Raw genomic sequence first — 20,723 nt, forward strand, 5'->3', positions numbered from 1 at the left:
AACTTTGTTTTGGTCTAAGAAGGAAAACTGTCCTCGTTCCTTCTTCTGATGCTTCTTACCTCTTCTATTGAGAGACGTCTTTTGAAACAATCCTGCTGAGATGGAAAAGGTCCTCTGAGAGAGCCCTGCACAGAACATTTGTTGAACAGGAGCTTGTGTGGTCTCCACTCACCATTTGTCTTTGTTTCTGTTCTTTATCTCCAGGAGACCTGTAGGAAATGTCAGGGACTCTGGAAAGAACATAATGGCCTCACCTGTGAAGAGCTGGCTGAAAAGGATGACATCAAGTACCGAACATCTATGTAAGTGACGTAAATCAGAGGGTTTGTCAGCTGACCTGCCTGTGGCAGAGGGACAGTATGCTGTGGGAAGAACAAGCGACCTCGGGAAGAGATCTAAACTCCAGGCCTGTGTCCACAGCTCCACAGCCTCATGGACGTATGTCAGGAGCCAGAGAGCACATATTAAATGCCTCGCACCCACACAGTCAGTAAATATTGTGCTTTTTTTTTCTTTTTTTTTTTTTTGGTACTGAGGATTGAACCCAGAGGCATTCTACCTCCAAGCTACACCCCCAGTCTTTATTTATTTATTTATTTATTTATTTATTTATTTATTTTTGGTGGTACAGCATGGCTGGCTTCGAACCTGCGCGATCCTCCTGTCTCCGCCTCCCAAGCGCGTGCACCACCACGCCCGGCCTATTTTATTTTTATTTTGAAGCAAGATCTCACTAGGTTGATAAGAGTCTCACAACTTGCTGAGGCTGTCCTCCTGTCTCAGCCTCCCAAGTGCTGGGATTATAAGCATGCACCCCCAAGCTTGGCTTGTTCTTTCTCCTTCTTCTTTTTCTTTTTTTTCTGTTTGCTGTACTATGGATTGAACCTATAGGCATTCTACCTCCGAGCTACACCCCCAGTCCTATTTTTTATTTGTTATTTTATTTATTTATTTATTATTTATTTATTTTTTGTGGTACTAGGGTTCCTAGAAACCCTTCTACCTCCGGGCTACACTCGCAGACCCATTTTATATTTTTATTTGGAAACAGGGTCTCTTAAGCGCTGGCTTCGAACCAGCGCAATCCTCCTGTCTCCACCTCCCAACGTGGGGATTACAAGCGTGCGCCACCACGCCCAGCTTATTCTTTATTTTAAAACAGGGTTTCACTAAGTTGCAGAGGGCCTCACTAAATGCCTTGAACTTGCAATCCTCCTGTCTCAGCGTCCCAAGTACTGGGATTACGACTGTGAGCCACCATGCCTGGCTGTTCTTTCTTCTGATTGTCTAAATAAATAAGCAAGTGTAATACATCTTGATTAGATTATATTGTACAATTTTTGCTTATATGGTTGTGCTAGGATACTGTGTCCTAACACATTACATAAAATTGCCAATGTAAAACAATACATCAATAATAATAATAATAATAATAATAATAATAACTATTACTTGTGTAGTGCTCCCTATGTGGCTAAACACTTTACAAATACTAACTTAATAAAACATAGTGACTTAAGTACTCCAGAAGTCTGTTTCTCATGCAACAGTCCAGCCCTGCAGCCTGGTGGGGCTCATCTGTCCCATGAGCTCACACAGAGATAGAGATACAGGTTCCTTGATCTTATGGCCTCACTATGTCCTAAGCAGGGTGTTCTCATCTTTTTGGTTGTCCTGGGTTGTGGTCACATTATACTCCAGCTTAGGAAAAGAGAAAGGAAGAAACATGTTGCCAGGCAGGCAGCTTTTTTTTTTTTTAAGTTGTACATGATGCAGAAATATGTATGTAAACCGGGCGTGGTGGCACACGCTTGTAATCCCAGCATTTGGGAGGCCGAGACCGGAGGATCGCAGTTCTCAGACAGCCTCAGCTACTTAGTGAGGCCCTTTGCAACTCAGTGAGACATGGTTTCAAAATAAAGAATAAAAAATAGGGGCAGGGGATGTAGCTTGGAGGTCAAATGCCCCTGGGTTCCATCCCCAGTCCCGCAAAAAAAAAAAAAAAAAGAAGAAAAGAAATATGTACGTAACTTCTGCTCACACCACCACATTAGTCTAGACAGAGTCATGGAATTTCCAGGTTTTAAAAAAGGTTTACACGTAGCCTCTAGCTGGAAGACTTTCCAGCTTAAATATGAAGTCTTAGTAAGGAGGGGGTTTTGTTACTCAGAAAGTAAAGTGGGAAGTGGGACTATCATTCTCATTTTACAGATAAGGCAGCTGAAGTCCAGAGAGCCCAGGGAACTTGCCCATGTTCACACAGTAAGTGGCACAGCAGAGACTTACCCAGGCACATGGCTTCCTGGCTATTCTCTATACCAACTTTAGTGGGCAGAAAAATGACCCCCCAATGATGTCCTCTTTACAGGACAAAAAGGACTTTGCAGGTGTGCTTAAAGTGGGAGGATTAATAGAGAGGACACAATAATAGGCTAAGACAGAAGGATCGCAAGTTCAAAGCTAGCATGCAATAACTTAGTGAGACCCTCTTTCAAAATAACAAATGAAATAGGGCTGAGGGTGTAGCTGAGAGGTAAAATGCCCCTGGGTTCAACCTCCAATACAACCAAAAACACAAAAATCTTGAGAAGGGCTGGGCGTGGTGGCGCACAGACTTGTAATCCCAGTTTGCAGGAGGCGGAGACTGGAGGATCACGGTTCCCAGACAGCCTCAGCTACTTAGCAAGGATCACAGGTTCAAGAACAGTGTCAGCAAGTAGTGAGACTCTCATCAACCTAGTGAGACCCTGTTTCAAAATAAAATTTAAAAAAAGGACTGGAGGTATAGCTCAGAGGTAGAGTGTCCCGGGGATCAGTCTCCAATATCACATAAACACAAAAATAAGATGCTGAGATTAGTAGAGGAAAACAGACACATACAGTCATGGGCCAAGGTAGAATGTGCCATTTTGTTACTGGGAACAGAGCACCACAAACATACCTAGGAGAGCAGATAGCCCTGACAAACAAGCAATCTCCATTTTCACTCTTACCCACCCTCTGTCCCAATTGAGATGATTCTGGAAACAGGTAGTCTCCCTACAAGCTTCTCCTCAGCCAGCCTTTCTCACTGTGAGAAAGTTGCATTTTCCCAATTTTATTTTGTGGAGGGAGTGGGGGTGCTGCAGACCAAACCAGAGGCATTCTGCCTACAAGTCACACCTACAGCCCTATTTTAATTTTTTTTGTTGGAGGGGATCTGGGGATGGAACCCAGGGCCATTTGACCTCCGAGCAACACCCCCTGCCCTATTTTTTATTCTTTATTTTGAAACCAGGTCTCACTGAGTTGCGGAGGGCCTCGCTAAGTAGCTGAGGCTGTCCGCGAACCGCGATCCTCCGTTCTCAGCCTCCCGAATGCTGGGATTACAAGCTTGCGCCACCACACTGGCCCTATTTTAATTTAATTTTTCATTTGGAAATAGTGTCTCACTAAGTCGCCACCAAACCCACCTCTGTTGTCCCAATTCTGAAATGAAGAAACTTAAGTCTTTGGGCAGTTGAGAAATTTACCCAGGGTCCTACAGTTGATTAATTCAGTTCTCTACATCCAAAACATAGGCTTTTTTCATCTTTGAGTGTCACCAAAGCCACAGGCAATCATTATATATGGAAATAAATACTGATTTTTCTTGCCTCTTCATCTTCACTGCCTACTTCAATCACGTTTTCTTTTTTTAGTGAAGAAAAAATGACTGCCGCCCGCATAAGAAAATGCCACAAGTGTGGAACTGGCCTCATCAAATCCGAAGGCTGCAACCGCATGTCTTGCCGCTGTGGTGCCCAAATGTGCTACCTCTGTCGAGTGTCTATCAACGGATATGACCATTTCTGCCAGCACCCTCGCTCACCAGGAGCCCCTTGCCAGGAGTGTTCGAGGTGCTCGCTCTGGACTGACCCCACTGTGAGTAGATGTACAGCTACCCACCTCCACATGGGGGGACTGCCGCACATTCCTATGATGGAAAATAGCTTGTATACATGACAAATCTGACTCATGAAAAGATAGAGGAAATTACATAGACCGATAATCACAGCAATAACTGAGAAATAATCAAAAGCTATTCATCAGAAAATAAGGCAGGAATGGTGGCCCAGGCTGTAGTCTCAGCTACTCAGGAAGCTAGAGCAGGAAGAACATTTGAACCCCTCAGTTCAAGACCAGCTTGGGCAACACAGCAAGACCACGTCTCAAAAAATTGTAAATAGCCAAGAGTGGTGGTGCATGCCTCTAATCCCAGTACTTGGAGGCTGAAATAGGAGGATCTATCTCAGTTTGTGATCGGTTTGTGACCAACCGCAGCAAGTTAGTGAGACTCTCAGCAACCTAGTAAGACCCTATTTTGAAACAAAAAATTAAAAGGGCTGAGGGTATAGCTAAGAGGTAGCCTATCCCTGAGTTCAATCCAGTACCACCAAAAAAAAAAAAAGAGTAAGTAAGTAGCATGTCCAAACAGTTTTGTTGGAGGGGATGGAAGGGACTGAGGATTAGACCTAGGAACATTCTACCTCTGAACTGCAACATTCCCAACTCTATTTTATTCTTTATTTTGAAACAGTATCACCAAATTGCCAAAGCGGGCCTCAAACCTGTGATCCTCCTGTCTCAACCTCCCGAGTAGTAGGATTGCAGGTGTGTAACACCACATTCGCCTTCCAAAGAATTGTATAGGCAAAGTTTTCAATCCTTTAGAAAATAAACTTTTTCTCTGCCATCTGATGTGTTCCAGAAAATACAAAAATAAGGAGAGTTGCTCAGGTTAATGCTAGTAACAAACCTGACAAAGCCCTAACAAGGTAAACTATAGATTTCTTTATGACTCTCACAAATACAGACTTTTAATGCTCTAAGTAGTTATTAGTAAGTAGGAAGGTTGACCAAGGGGCCAGAGGTGTGGCTCAATGGTAGTGATCCCCTTCGGCTATGGGGGAAGAGAGGGCAGCAATGGTTGACAGAAGATAGTCTTTCTAGCATGCATGTGAGTATGGAGGTGGACAACTTAGGAGCGGATAGCAGGTCTACGAGGGATCTAATTGCTTCCAGCATTCTGCTCCACCATCCCTGGAGGTCACATCCCTAGGAGCACATGATGCCATGGTCTAGAAGGAGCCTCCTCCTGATGGAGTCAGAAGTGCCAGAGAGCTCTCTAAGACAGCCAGCTCTCTTAAGGAATGTTGTTTCCAGAAGGTTCTTCAGATTACTTCTGCTTTGTTTCCATTAACCAAAACTTAATCTTGTGGCCTTACCAACACAAGTGAGACTAGAAAAAATTGTCTCATATTTTAGGTCTGAATAAACTTCCATTACTGTGGGAGAGGCAGATGGGGAGTCAACTTATTCTGTTCACTCTTACTGAAAAAGATGCATAAGGAAATGAAAAAAGATTTATAAGTAGGCAGAAAAGCTTAAGAAGCTGCTAGATGTCAGACTTGGTGGCCCATACTTGTAACCCTACTACTTGGGAGGCTGAGACATGAAGATCACAGGTTGAAGCCAGCCTCAGCAACTTCGCAAGGCCCTGTTTCCAAATAAGAGAGAAAATTGGGCTGGGGATGTAGCTCAGAGGTAGAATCCCCTGGGTTCAATCCCCAGTGACTGACAGACAGACAGACAGACACACACACACACACACACACACACACACACACACACACACACACAGAGTTATGCAAGGAGACTACTGACAAATACAAAAAAGTTAGTTTACTAAACTGTTTACTAGTTATTTAAAGAAGTGTATATTTAGCTGGGTATAGTGGCATATGCTTGTAATCACAGCATTTGGGAGACTGAGACAGGAGGATCCTGGTTCATGGACAGCCACAGCTACTTAGTGAGGCACTTTGCAACTCAGTGAGACCCTGTTTCAAAGTAAAGGATAAAAAATAGGCTGGGGGTGTAGCTTGGTGGTAGAATGCCCCTGGGTTTCATCCCCAGTACCCCACACACACACACAAAAAAAAAAATGAAGTATAAATTTAGGCTGGGCATGGTAAGGCACACTTGTAATGCCAGTATTTGAGAAGCTGAAACAGAAAGATTACAGGTTTACAGCCAGCCTCAGCAATTTAGGTATTCTGCAACTTAGTGACACCTCATTTCAAAGTAAAATAGGGGTGGGGTTGTAGCTTAGAAGTAAAATGCTTTTGTGTTCAGTCCCCAGTCCCAAAGGAAGCAAGGGATGGAGGGGATAGATTTAGAAACTACACTGAAGGAGGATGTGGTGGTACGTGCCTGTAATCTCAGCACTCGGGAGGGTGAAATAGGAACATCGCAGGTTTGAGAACAGCCTCAGCAACTTAGTGAGACTCTCATCAACTTAGCGAGACCATTTCAAAATAAAATAGATCTGGATGTAGTTCAGAGATAGAATGTTCCACAGTTCAATTCCAAGTACCACAAAAAAAGAAAAGAAATTGAATTTATATATCCCCCAAAATAGAAGCTATGTTAAATTTTACATGTGGCTAGGTATGGTGGCAGATGTTTGTAATCTCAGTACTTGAGAGGCTGAGACAGAAGGATTGCAGGTTCATGGCCAGCTTCAGCAACTTGTGAGGCCCTCTACAATTTAGTGAGACACTGTTTCAAAATAAAGAATAAAGCCAGGCGTGGTGGTGCACGCTTGTAATTCCTGCGCTTGGGAGGTGAAGACAGGAGGACCACACAGGTTCGAAGCCAGCCCCGCTGGCTTAAGAGACCCTGTTTCCAACAATTAAAAACAGTATAAAAGGTCTGGGAGGGTAGCCCGGAGATAGAAGGGCTTCCAGGAACCCCAGTACCACCAAAAAAAAAAAATAAATAATAATAATAATAATAATAATAATAATAATAATTAATAATAGAAGCCGAGCATGATGGTACACACTTTTTTTTTTTTTTGGTGGTACTAGGGTTCCTGGAAGCCCGTCTACACTCCCAGACCTATTTTTACATTTTTATTTGGAAACAGGGTCTCCTAAGCCAGCGCTCGTGGCTGGCTTCGAACCTGCGCGATCCTTCTGTCTCTGCCTCCCAAGCGCGGGGATTACAAGCGTGCGCCACCACGCCCGGCGATGGTGTACACTTGTAACCCTAGTACTTGGGAGGTTGAAACAGGAGGATCTGGGGTTGCAGCCAGCCTCAACTACTTAGTGAGGCACTCTGCAACTTAGTGAGACCCCATTTCAAAATAAATAATAAAAAAATAGGGCTGGGGGTGTAGCTTGGGGGCAGAATGCCCCTAGGTTCAATCCCCATTATTACAAAAATAAAGAAATATAGAATAAAATAGGGCTTGGAGTATAGCTCGAAGGTAGAACACCCCTGGAGTCAATACACAGTACCACAAAAAAATTATATATGCTTATAATACAAAAATACATGTTATAAATCTGTATTTTAAAACATGGAGAGAAGATGCTGGGTTCACTGGATGGCACTGAGTGAAGGTCACAGCAGACCGGTGGCCGTGGGTGGGTGGTCTGGAGGCTAACCTTAGCCCGTGTTAAGGACATGCGCCATTCTAGAGCTGCCCTCATTGTAAAAAGCAATGCATCCTCCCAGAAACCAGGCCTCGCCATAGGAGGAATGTTCTGTCAGGCCCAGGTTCCTCACTGGGCAGAAAGCCGTGTGCTGAGGGACCTCAGGAATCACTCTGGTCATGCAGCTCATGACGCAGTTAGACCCTCAGCAAGCCTGCCCTTCTGTCACCAAGGAGTACATGAAGAAAGGGAGGCGCTGTGCACAGAAGGAGTGTTTCTCTGCAGCTGGTTTCAGGGAGATGTGGTCTATGATGGGAAGTGCTCGGCAGATAAAGCAGAAGGCCCTTTGTGACAGGCCTGCCCATTCTGCTGACTCCCTGTGTGGCTGTCCAGCTAGCATCTCTAGAACTTTATAAGGAAGTAGGGTCCTTTTTCTTCAGCTGGAGCTCCTAGGTCTTCCTTGGGTTGTGTTTCATCTCCAAAAACAAAGAACAGAATGGCTGTCAGCACATGACGGTGGTGTGTAGCAGCTTGGTCTATTCTGAGTGCTTTCTCTCTGCTCCCTCTTGTCCTGTGTCTCACCTCCCTTCTCTTCTCCCACGTGGAATTGACTGTAGAGCTTTCTCGCGCACTGCCGCCTCGTCTTGAGTGCCACAGCATGCAGCTGCCCCGTTTTCTTGTTGGATTGTCAGCTTATAACCTGAAGAAGGTTCTGTAGTTACTCAAAGTTTGAAAGGAAGGTCAGGCAAATACAAATACCTCCGATTTCCTCTGGTCTCCATGGTGGGAGATCTTGTTCCATTTGTCCTGTTCCCATCAAAACAGGGATCAGCCTGGTTTCCTTGATTCTCACCAGGAGACCGATTGAATTCCACCCCAGCATCTGTTGAGGCTTCTGAGAACACAAAGCCATTCAGAAGAGCAGTAAAACAAAGCTCACCCTGTCCGCACACTGTTCTCTGGCCTCATTAGCCAGCAGGTCCAGGAAGGATCTCTTGTTGTCACCAAGGGAATTGTCCCTGACGGTTGGGAGAGAAGTCAAATTTTCATCCTTAATGAGCACAGATTGCTTTGGAACCTGAACTAATGCTGTACTAAGGATCTAAACGATGAATAGTAACTTTCTTTATCTGTTCATTACCACAAATGAGTCAAAAAGAATCACAAAAACAAGCTCACTGGCATGGTGGCATATACCTATAATCCCAGTACTTGGAAGGCTGAGGTAGCAGCTCACAGGTTTGAGGCCAGCCTCAACAATGTAGTGAGATGCTCAGCAACTTAGCAAGACCCTGTTTCAAAAAAAGGGGGGGGGGGGCTGGTAGCATAGCTCCCAGCTCAATTCCTAGTATAAAAAGAAAAATAGGCTGTCTCAAGGTTGGGCCAGGAACAGAAGCAAACAGCCACAGCAAGCAAGCTTCAGTTTTCTGGATCAAGGGACAGAATGCCATCTCAAGTCTCAGTAGATAAAGGAACAAACATTTTTCTGAAATGGGGAAGCATATTCTTGGGTCTTTACTATATAGCCCAATATACTGGATCTGCCTGTCTATATATGGCCATATCAGAGTTAGCCAAAGGACCAAGGCACTATACCTGTACATCACTCACTGTTAACTGCATTCAGAAGAGCATCACCCGGCAGTCTAGACTCTGGAAGTGTGGCAAAATTCCTGACAACATATTTTCTAAATACAAAACAAAGTCTGTGTTCGTCTTAGGTTTCATCTACAGGAAACCGCAGAGAATTCTTTTTTACAACTTCATTGTTGTTCGTTTTATTTTGTTTGTTTTTGTTGTTTTGTGGTACTGGGGATTGAATCCAAGGGCATTCTACCTCGGAGCTACATCTCCAGCCCATTTTATGTTTTTTGTTTAGAAACAGGGTCTCTCTCTAGGTTGCTTCGAGTCTCACTGCTTCTGAAGCTGGTCTTGAACCTGAGATCCTCCTATCTCAGCCTCTCAAGTACTGGGATTACAGGCTTGGCTTATACCACTATACCCAGCTTGCTTACCTGCTTGCCTGCCTTCGTTTCTTTCTTGTTTTTTGTTTGTTTGTTTGTTTGTTTTATTGTTTTGTTTGCAGGTCTGAGGATAGAACCCAGGGCCTCTGAGCTACACCCCCTGCCCTATTTATTATTCTTTATTTTGAAACAGGGTCTCACTAAGTTGTGGAGGGCCTCACTAAGTAGCTGAAGCTGTCCGTGAACCGTGATCCTCCAGTCTCAGCCTCCCGAATGCTGGGATTACAAACGTGTACTACCATGCCCAGCCTTCTTTCCTTTCTTTTGGTGTGCTGGGAATTGAGCCCAGGGGCACTGTACCACTGAACTATACTCCCAGAATTTTTTTTTGTGTGTGTGTGTGCATGCATGGGGGGGGGGGGAATTGGGGATTGAACCCAGGGGCATTCTAACTCCAAGCTACATGCCCTAGCCCTATTTTTTATTCTTTAATTTGAAACAAGATCTCACTAAGTTGCAGAGGGCCTCACTACATAGCTGAGACTGGTCTTGAACCTGTGATCCTTGTCCCAGTCTCCCAAGTACTGCAATTACAAGAGCACACCACCATGCTTCATTGTTTTTTAATGTTAGAGTTTGAAGCCTGTTTTTGTTTTGTTTTTTTAGGTACTGGGGATGGAACAGGGACATTCTACCTCTGAGCTGTACATCCCAGCCCCATTTTTTATTCTTTATTTTTGAAAGAGGGTCTCTCTGAGTTGCAAAGGGCTGTACTAAGTAGCTGAGGCTGTCTGCGAACCACAATCCTCCTGTTTCAGCCTCCCAAATGTTGGGATTACAAGTATGTGCCACCACACCCAGTTTCCTTTTCCAGTTGTAACAGCCATATGAGTAAGTATCTAACACTCAGAACAGAGTCTCAAACCAAACACGTCATCTATGAAACACATTCTTATAAATTATTTTGTGAGCACAAAAGGTTTTCATATCAAAAGCTGGGCATGGTGACACATGCTTGTAATCCCAGCACTTGGGGGGCTGAGACAGGAGGATTGCACAGGTTCAAAGCCAGCCTCAGCTACTTAGTGAGGCTCTCAGCAACTTACTGAGACCCTGTTTCCAAATAAAGTATAAAAAAATAGGTCTGGGAGGATAGCCCGGAGGTAGAAAGCCCCTGGTCAGCTTTCTTGGTGGCCCATTGTTTAGGAGGCTGAGACAGGAGGATCACAGGTTCAAGGACAGCCTCCACAGCCAAGCAAGACCCTGTTTCAAAATAAAAAATAAGCCAGGTGTGATGGTGCATACCTGTATTCCCAGTTCTTGGGGGGCTGAGACAGGAGGGTCACAGGTTTGAAACCAGTCTCAGCAACTTAAGACTCTCAGCAACCTAGTGAGACCAAAAGGGCTGTTGGGGAGGAAGAGCAGTATGGCTCAGAATAGAATGACCTTGGTCCAAGCACCATTAAAAACAAAGAAGCTGCACCATGGTGTACACCTATTAAACCAGTTTTTGGGAGGCTGAGACAGGAGGATCACAGGTTTGGGGCCAGCCTCAGCAATTTAATGAGGCCCTGTTTGAAAGTAAAACATAAAATAGGCTGGGAGTGTAGCTCTGGCCTTTTCTTTCTAGTCACTATTTTAAATAGCTTTGTAGAGGCGCGTGTGGTGGCGCACGCTGTAATCCCAGCAGTCAGGAGGCTGAGACTGGAGGATGGCAGTTCCCTGACAGCCTCAGCTACTTAGTGAGGCATTCCGCAACTTAGTGAGACCCTGTCTCAAAATAAAGAATAAAAAATAGGGCAGGGGGTGTAACTTGGAGTTCGAATGCCCCTGGGTTTCATTCCCAGAACCACACCAAAAAGAATTAAGTACATTTGTTTTGTTTTGTGGTACTGGGGATCGAAACCAGGGGCATTCTACCTTCGAACTACACCCCCAGCCCAATTTTATTTTTTATTTTGAAACAGTGTCTCAGTAAGATGCTGAGGCTGGCTGCCTCCCAAGTACTGGGATTACAAGTGAGCACCACCATGCCCAGTTTTAAATACCTTTGTTTCTACCACGTATGGTGGCCGTAGTGCATGCCTGTAGTCTCAGTACTTGGGAGGCTGAGACTGGAGAAGCATAGGTTTGAGGACAGCCCTAGCAAGTGGTGAGACTCTCATCAACCTAGTGAGAATGCTCCTGGTTTCCATCCCCAGTACCACAACAAATAAATAAGTACCTTTGTTTCTGTACGGATATAAGAGTGTCATCTCTGTGTTCTGGAAACTGGCCTTGTTTTCTTCATCCTCCTTTACAGCCCAAAGCATGATGTTGTGTGACTATTGGGTGGGACTTTTGATAGTATGGAGTGGGGGAGGGTGCCAGTTTCCCATTTTGCAGATGAGAAAAGTGATGTTCAGGTCATTAGCTCAGCAAAGGGGTGAGGACCCTTGCTGGACTCCTTCCTCACTCAGCAAATTGCAAGTATGGGCCCTTCAGCTTTTCACCTGGACCACATCGCAGATTGGGTTTCAGTGTTACTGAAGGACTTTACCAAGAAGGGCAGGCGGCACAGTGCAGGCCCTCTTCCCCAGGTCCCCTCAGGCCCCAGCCTGAGCTCTTGACTCTGGCAGGAGTCAAAACATGGCCACATGCCACCCCACCTCCAGCACCTTGTGGAGGAGCTGCCCTGGACAGAAAGGTATCTGGGTGCTGGGCCTCTTTGACCCGAGAAGACGCCTGCAGAAGCCCACCCTGGAGCCTGCGAAATGGTTGCTGCTCCCCAGCTCTTTATCCAGCTCCCACTGGCCAGGCCAGCCAGCTGCACAGCATGTGCCTCTCAGAAGGGCTTCCCTCCCCCACTAATTTCCTGTTTCAGGGAGACAGCTGGGGGTGGGATTGAGGCTCTGCCATTGCTCAGGCAATCTGCAGCTGATTTGGGAATAATATGAAACTAAATCTTTAGCTCTTTGGAAGCCTTTCATGAAATCATTGCAAGTTTATTAACAACAGCTGTGGCCACACATGACCTGGATCCCAGCCCCAGCCCCAGCCCCACCCCCACAATCACAGGAGGGGCAGCAGCAGGCGACTTGGGATTCCTGGCCACCTTTCTGAAGGAAAAGTTAAATGAAAAGTCTCCCATCTTTCCCTGTGGCCATAGGAGTTGGTGAGCAGGCAAGTGGGTGGCCAACCCTGGTGACTAGCGTTGGAAGAGAGAGGCTCAGTAGGCATGGCGAGGCTTTGTCAGAACAGCTCTGGGCCAGGCCGGGCATGGTGGAGCAATCCCAGCACTTGGGAGGCTGAGACAGGATTGCGTAGGTTTGAAGCCAACCTCAGCCACTTAGTGAGGCTCTCAGCAACTGAGTGAGACCCTGTTTCCCAATAAAGTATAAAATACGCTCAAAGGTAAAAAAAAAAAAAAAAAAAAAAAAAAAAAAAACACCAGCTCTGGGCCAAGTGCTCAAATGTCAGTGTTGGGAGCCATCAGCAGTGACTGTGATTACCACTAATGTCTGCCCTGCGAAGACGTTATCTTTTTCCCCTTCAACCACTTGCAGTTTCTCTTCCTGCATTTTTTTTCCTGTCCAGAGTTTGGAGATAGAGCTTTGGGGCTTTGTGATTGAGGGACACACAGAGGCTGTTTTGTTTTGTTTTGTTGGTTTTCCATTCTTAATGAAAACCTCTTTGGTGCTTTCTCCCTCACTTCTGCAAGTTTCTGAAACAGCTGGGCCCCTGCCTTCTCCCTCAGAGTCTTGCTGGGCCTTACCCACCCCACCCTGTTGGGGTGAGTTCTCGGCTCAGGAACTCAGGGTCTACAGGGTCCTTGGCCAACGTGACAGAAAAGAATTTGAGCACGCGCCAGTTAGAGACATGGACAGAGGTTTATTTGGGGAAAGAAAGGAAATACACATTCAAGAGAGAATGCGGGCCCCTCAAGATGAGGAAGGCATTTTGGGGAGTTTAGGGTTCTCTTCTTGTAGGGGACTTTCGCGAGGGGTGGGCTAGAGGAGGTATGCAAGGATGAGCTCAGTCTGGTGGTCCCAAGGCGGTTCATGGCGGGCAGGTGGTCTGGTCGGCCTCCAGGGTGGATGAGCTCAGTCCAGTCGTCCCGAGGCGCTTCCTGATGGTCTGCGGTCTGCTCAGCCTTAGGGTGGATGATCTTGGGTTGATTGGAGTCCTCATTAGTTGATTGATGGATAAGCTGGGATATCCTAAATTATAGGTTTTCTCGGAAATATTGTTAACTCTAGGATCTGCAGGTTTCCCAAGAATTTATGGTAGAGTCAGGCCTGGGAAAGAGAACTGGTTTGTGGACTAGAGGCTGAAGCGCTTCAGCTCCAGGTTCTTATATAAAAGTTATATTTTTACTTTTCCTTCCTGTCTGTCTCCTTTCTGCCTACTTATTTCTTCTATCCTACATCAACCCCACCTGTATGTGAAGCTGCCTGCCAGGGCCCTGTGTCAGACCCAGAACTTTCTTTCTTTCTTTTTCTTTTGCAGTTCTGGAGATTGAACCTAGGGGCATTCTACCTCCAAACTACACCCCCAACCATATATATATATAGAGAGAGAGAGAGTGTGTGTGTGTGTGTGTATGTGTGTGTTACTGTGGGTGAAACCCCTCTGAGCTATACTCCCAGACCTATTTTATACTCTATTTGGAAACAGGGTCTAAGTTGCTAAGAGCCTCACTAAGTAGCTGAGGCTGGCTTCAAACCTGTGCAATCCTCTCCTCTCTCAACCTCCCAAGTACTGGGATTACAAGTGTGCATCACCACATCCCGATTAGGCCCAGCGTTTTCTCATACTGAGCTTGAAGGAATTCAAGGGAAGGAAGCAAGCCCTCTCCCTTTTCAGATGCAGCGCTCTTGGTTTTGGGGGGGGTTTTTTTTGTTTTTTTTTTTGTTTTTTTTTTTTGTTTTTGTTTTTGGTGGTACTGGGGTTCCTGGAAGCCCATCTACCTCCGGGCTACACTCCAAGACCTATTTTATATTTTGAAACAGGGTCTCATAAGCCAGCGCGACTGGCTTCGAACCTGCACGATCCTCCTGTCTCCGCCTCCCAAGCTCGGGGATTACAAGCGCGCGCCACACGCCCGGCCCGCACTCTTGGTTCTTTATGTAAATGCACTCTTGAGATTGGCTGGGTGGGTGAGACTTCACTTTCTGCTTTGTCCTTGACAGCATCTGGGTGCTCTGGCCACAGTGGAGCGCTTTGCACACTTCCTTCTTGGTCCTTACTGAATCCCTTGGGGTCTAAGGATTCTCCCCCTAGGGTGGCTGTGGGTATTGATAAGGGGTCTATATAGTTTTCTTCTACCCAGTCTGAGGTGTCCTCTCAGTGTTTTTTGTGTTTTTGTTTTTGTTTTTTTAACATTCTTGCTAAGTTTCTGAGGCTGGCCTTGAACCTAGATCCTCCTGCCTCAGCCTCTCAAGTACTGGAATTGCAAGCTTGTGCCACCACGCCTGGCAGAGGCTGTTCATTCTAAGGCAGGTGTGTGAGAGTCAAAGGGTGAGCAGTGGTGGTGACACTGGGAGCTCACTATGTCCACCCCTGGTCTAAGCACCTCACGGCCACTCTGCATCAGGTATTAGTTAACTCCCACAGTACAGACAGGATGCTGAAACACTCTGCGGTTCTCTCCAGGAAGACCGTTCTCAGCCTAAGCTCTTTGCCACATAAACCTCTGATTCCTGAGTTGAAGCTTCTGGGGAGGGGGTCTGAGGGCTGCCCCCTCTGCTTCCAGTTCCCTCTACTTCCTTCCTGAAAAGATGTGTCTGATAGCTCTCCTTGAAACACCAGAGGGTTCCCTCTCCTTAGGATGGACAGAGCTCTGCAGCCTCCTCCACTAAATACAGGGAATCAGAGGGACAAACACAGTGAGCACCTCTGCTCAAGGAGCCCAAGAGCTAAGAAAGTGGAGAAGGGGGCCGTGACCTTGACATTTTCAGGGATTAATTCCTATGTTCTTGAGCTCCGCCACCTAGAAGTACAAGCGCTACCCGAAAGGTGCCTAACCGGGTGGCCAGTGACTGATCTCCGGGGCATGTGGTTTTCAGTAACAGCCCACAGAACCCTTTGGTTCTGATTGTGGATGGGGGAGCTCCACAAACCTCACCTGAGCCAGAAACCCGCGTTACCTCCGACCAGTGTGCTCTTCTCACACCCTTAGATTTCTCAAGGACAGAAATCAACAGTCCAAACTGGAGCATGCTGGCACACATACTTGAAATCTCAGGACTTGGGAGGCTGAGACAGGAGGATCACAAGGTTCATAGCCAGCCTCAGTGACTTAGTGAGGCCTTCTAAAACTTAGTGAGACCCCGTTTCAAGGTTAATTAAAAAAAAAAATAGGGCTGTAGCTGGGCATGGTGGCGCACGCTTGTAATCCCCACGCTTGGGAGACGGAGACAGGAGGATCGCCCAGGTTCGAAGCCAGCCGCGCTGGTTTAAGAGACTCTCTGTTTCCAAATTTTAAAAAAAAAGTATAAAAATAGGTCTGGGGGTGGAGCCCGGAGGTAGAAGGGTTTCCAGGAACCCCAGTACCACCAAAAAAAAAAAAAAAAAAATAGAGCTGGGGATGTAGCTCAGAGGTAGAATACCCCTGGGTTCCATCCCTGCTATTGCAAAAAAAAAAAAAAAATAAAAGGTTCAAGGTTTTCTTGCCTAATATATTTCTCATCAAATTACCTGAATGTAATGGGAGTTCTGGAGAATTTTCTCTTTCTGCCACAAAAAATCTGGGGATTTGATTCTCACACATACACTCCAAAAAATGTCATTATAATGTCGTTCCTTAGTATTTGCAAATAATTGATTTAGGAGCCCTGGTGGATAACAGAATATTCAGACACTCGAGTTCTTTATATAAAACAATACACTATTTGCATGTAACCTATTCATGTCCTTTCATGTACTTTAATTTTTCATGGTTCTGAGGATTGACCCCATGGCCCTGTGAATGCCAGGCAAGCATTTTACCAGAGAGCTATACCCTCCCAGCCTCCTACTCCTGAATGCTTGAAACCATCTTTAGATTATGTGCAATACCTAATAAAATATAAGTGCTGTGTAAATAGTTGTTGTACCAGATTATTTAGGGAATAATGACAGAGTCTGGATGTATTCAGTTCAGATGTTATTTTTTCTTAAATACTTCTGATCCATGGATGGTTGAATTTATGGCCAACTATAATTGTGGAGAAAGGGGTACCAGAGATGGAAGCTAGGGGCATTTTACCTCTGAGATACACCCCAGCCAGGCCTTTGTTTGTTTGGTTGGTTTTTGTACTGGGGATGGTACCCATGGGCATTCTACCTCCAAGCTATACCCCAGCCTTTTTCTTTTTTTTTTAGGTCTGGGGATGGAATCCAGGGGCTTTTTACCTCTGAGCTACACCCCCTGCCCTATTTTTTATTTTTTATTTTGAAACAGTGTCTCACTAAGTTGCAGAGGGCCTCACTAAGTAGCTGAGGCTGTCCAGGAAGAACCATGATTCTCTGGTCTCAGGCTCCTGAATCCTGCGATTACAAGGATGTGTCACCATGCCCAGCTACCCCAGCCCTATTTTTTATTCTTTATTTTGAAATAGGATCTCATTGAGTTGCAAAGGGCCTCACTAAGTAGTAGCTGAAGCTGTTCATGAACCACGATCCTCCTGTCTCAGCATCTCAAATGCTGGGATTACAAGTGTGTGTCACCACGCCCAATTCCCAGCCTTATTTTTATTTTTTACTTGAAACAGTCTTACCAAATTGCTAAGAGCCCCACAAAGTAGCTGAGGCTGTCTTTGAACCCGAGATCCTCCTGTCTCAGCCTCCTAGGTACTGGGATTACAGGTGTGCACCACCACACCCAGCCCAACTGTATTTCACTTCCAAATAATTAAGATAATATGCATCTATTAAAGCAGTCCTGGAAAAAGTTTAAAAAAAACAAACAAACAAAACATCACTGGCCAGGCGTGGTGGCGCACGCTTGTAATCCCAGCATTTGGGACGCTGAGGCAGGAGGATCACAGTTTGAGAACAGCCTTAGCTACTTAGTGAGGCCCTTTGCAACTCAGTGAGACCCTGTTTCTAAATAAAGAATAAACAAATAGAGCTGGGGTTGTCGCTCAGAAGAATGCCTCTGGGTTCCATCCCCAGTACCTAAAAAAAAAAAAAGTCACTGAATATTCCTCACCCAGAGATCACTCCTGGGAATATGCTGGTGTATTTCCCACTGGTTATTTTGACTCCGTATTTCACTTTCTAAACCCACAAAGAAGCCAGGTGTGGTGGCACACGCTCGTAATCCAAGAGGATCGCTGGTTCAACCACAGCCTCAGCAAGTAGTGAGACGCTCATCAACCTAGTAAATACCCTGTTTCAAGATAAAAATAAAATAGGGCTGTGGGTACAGTTTGGAGACAGAATGCCCCTGGGTTCAATCCCCAGTTACACACACACAGTTACACACACACACACACATACACACACATACACACACACACACACACAATCCACAAAGATTCCATCTAGAAGACCATTCTCTGCGCCTCTTGTCCTGTGCAACAGCTCAAGTTCACATACAGGTCTGGGAGGGATTTTACAAGAAGACACTGAGGCGCAGAGGCCCAGAGACTTATTGAAGGTCACCCTAGGTGAAAAATATAGTGGCAACTGGGCAGGTTGTCTGGATTTTCAGACCCCGGGGATGCCTGAATAGTTCTTGACTCTGTAGGGCCTCTGGCTGGGCTGTTAGGTGCTTCCCTCAATCAAGGTAGACTCACTAGAACTCTCTTGAGACCTGGGCGCCCCTGCCTGGCCTGCCTGCCTTGGCTATTAAGAGCTGGAGCATGGTGGCACAAGCGTGATGGCTCATGCTTGTAATTCCAGCATTTGGGAGGCTGAGACAGGAAGATCATGGTTCGCAGACAGCCTCAGCTACTTAGTGAGGCCCTTTGCAAAATAAAGAATAAAAAATAGGGCTGAGGATGTAGCTCAGAGGTAAAGTGGGTTCCATCCCCAGTACCATATACACACACACAAAAACAGCTGGAGGCGCTGCCTGCTTTGTATATATATACTTGCCCTCACAGACCGAGAGCGGGTTGTGGGACAAGGGCCTGAGCACAGCACGCTCCCAGCATCCATCCTCTCACTGGCTTGTGGGCCATAAGCAAGATGCAGCAGGCTTGGATGAGTTTCTTTTCTGCCCCCTCCCAATCTTGATGACAAGATTTCATTTTTCTTTTGTTTTGGTGTGTTTTTTTTGTTTTTTTTTTAAATTTTGGTGGTGGTACTAGTTGAACACAGGAGCATTCTACCTCCAAGCTACACCCCTACCCCTTTTTATTTGCTTTGTTTTGTTTTTAAACTGGATCTTGCTAGGTCACTGAGATTCTCACTAAGTTGTTCAGGCTGGTCTCAAACCGCCATCCTCCTGTCTCAGCCTCCCAGTTTGCTGAGATTACCGGCGTGCGCCGCCGTACTTCACTTGGCGACAGTCTTCACATGGATCCCAGAATGGTTCCTTCCGAGGCGAAGAGGGGAGGAGCGGCCACTGGCGAGCGACCAAGATGCTCCAAGATGAGCATGATCTGTGTCGGGCATGGCGGCATGTACTCGGGAGACTGAGGCAAGAGGATTGCAGGTTCAAGGTTAGGCTCAGAAATCTAGTGAGACCCTATTTCAAAAATGGGGGTGAGAGGCCAGGGATGGTTGTGCACGCTTGTAATCCTAGTACTTGGGAAGCTGAGACATGAGGATCACGGTTCGCAGACAGTCTCAGCTATTAGTGAGGCCCTTTGCAACTCAGACCCTGTTTGAAAATTAAGAATAAAAAAATAGGGCTGGGGGTGTAGCTCAGAGGTAGAATGCCCCTGGGTTCAATCCGAGTACCAAAAAAAATGAGTGTAATGACACATCAGGTGGAGGTAGTTGGGAACCATCTAGAGCCCTTATCAATACTTTCAGTACTGGGCTCAGTCCCCAGTACAAAAAGAGAGAGGGAGAGGGAGAGGGAAAGGGAGAGGGGGGGGGGGAGGGAGGGGGAGGGAGGGGGAGGGAGGGAGGATGAGAATGAATAGCCTCTAGCTGGGCATGGTATGTTAGGCTTGGGAGGCTGAGACAGGCCTCAGCAACTTAGTGAGGCCTCCCCCCCCCCCCCCCAGTCCTGGGAATTGAACCAGTCTCACTGAGTATGAAGGGCCTCACTAAGTAGCTGGGGCTGGTTATGAACCTGCAATTTTTCTGTCTCTGCCACCCAAGTCCTGGGATTACAGACATGCACCACCATGCCCAGGAGACCCTGTTTCAAAATAAATAGGGCTGGGGTGTAGTCCAGAGATAGAAAGCCCATGGGTTCAATCCCCAGTGCCAAAAGAAGAAGAAGAAGGAAGAAGAAATAATAATAATAATTAATAATAATAATAGGGCTGGGGTGTGTAGTTCAGAGGTAGAAAGCCCCAGAGGCAGCTCCACCCCAGTTTCCTGGATGTAACTTGGGGCAGGAGGAGGTCTCTTCTGATCCTGCTTGAGGAGGGCCAGGCCTCTCAGTCACTCACTTCCCTCCTCTTGTTCCCTGTTTCCACAGCCTGGATGCATCTAGCTTGTGGGAAGTGCGTGACTGAGAGGCCTGGCAAATCCCTCCCACCCCCTCCCCATGGTGCCTGGACCGGCTCCCAAGGGAGCTTCATTCCAGAAGGGACCCAGTCGCCCATCTGTCACTAGCCCCAACCCACAGAAGGCCAGAATCAACCCTGACCTGCTGACCTTTTTTTTTTTTTTTTTTTTTTTTTGTACTGGGGATGGAACCCAGGGACATTCTACCTCCAAGCTACACCCCACCCCAGCCCTACTTTATTTTTATTTTGAAACAAGTTCTTGCTAGGTTGATGACTGTCTCACTACTTGCTGAGGCTGTCCCTTAACCTGTAATCTTCCTGTCTCAGCCTCCCAAGTACTGGGATTATAGGCATGCAATTCCCCCTTTTTTTAAACATTGTTAATTGTCACAGTTGTAGTAAATATATATATAAGATGAAATTTGCCATTTATTTTATTTATCTTTTGGTGGTACTGGGGGTGGAACCCAGAGACTTTCTACCTCCAGGCTATACTCCCAGACCTATTTTATATTTTTTTGTTTGGAAACAGGGTCTCACTAAGTTGCTGAGAGCCTCACTCAGTAGCTGAGGCTGGCTTCGAACCTGTGCAATCCTCTTGTCTCAGCCTCCCAAGCGTAGGGATTACAAGCGTGCGCCACCACGCCCAGCGGAATTTGCCATTTATAAATACACAGTTCAGTCTGTTTGCCCTTGAC

At 46.2% G+C, this 20,723-nt stretch overlaps 1 protein-coding gene across 2 annotated transcripts in view; it reads left to right on the forward strand.

The window, feature by feature from the left end:
• Positions 1 to 20,723, forward strand: part of RNF216 (ring finger protein 216) — a gene marked incomplete at both ends in the record, with an annotated part of 150,816 nt that overhangs the window by 125,710 nt on the left and 4,383 nt on the right. For both annotated transcript variants that reach the window (XM_080703402.1, XM_080703401.1), the window contains 2 exons: positions 205 to 302; positions 3,681 to 3,903. In XM_080703402.1, coding sequence (XP_080559528.1) covers positions 205 to 302; positions 3,681 to 3,903 — 321 coding nt within the window. The remainder of the gene's footprint in view (positions 1 to 204; positions 303 to 3,680; positions 3,904 to 20,723) is intronic.

Source organism: Muscardinus avellanarius, assembly GCF_963383645.1.
Source record: "Muscardinus avellanarius genome assembly, chromosome: 10".
NCBI lineage: Eukaryota > Metazoa > Chordata > Mammalia > Rodentia > Gliridae > Muscardinus > Muscardinus avellanarius.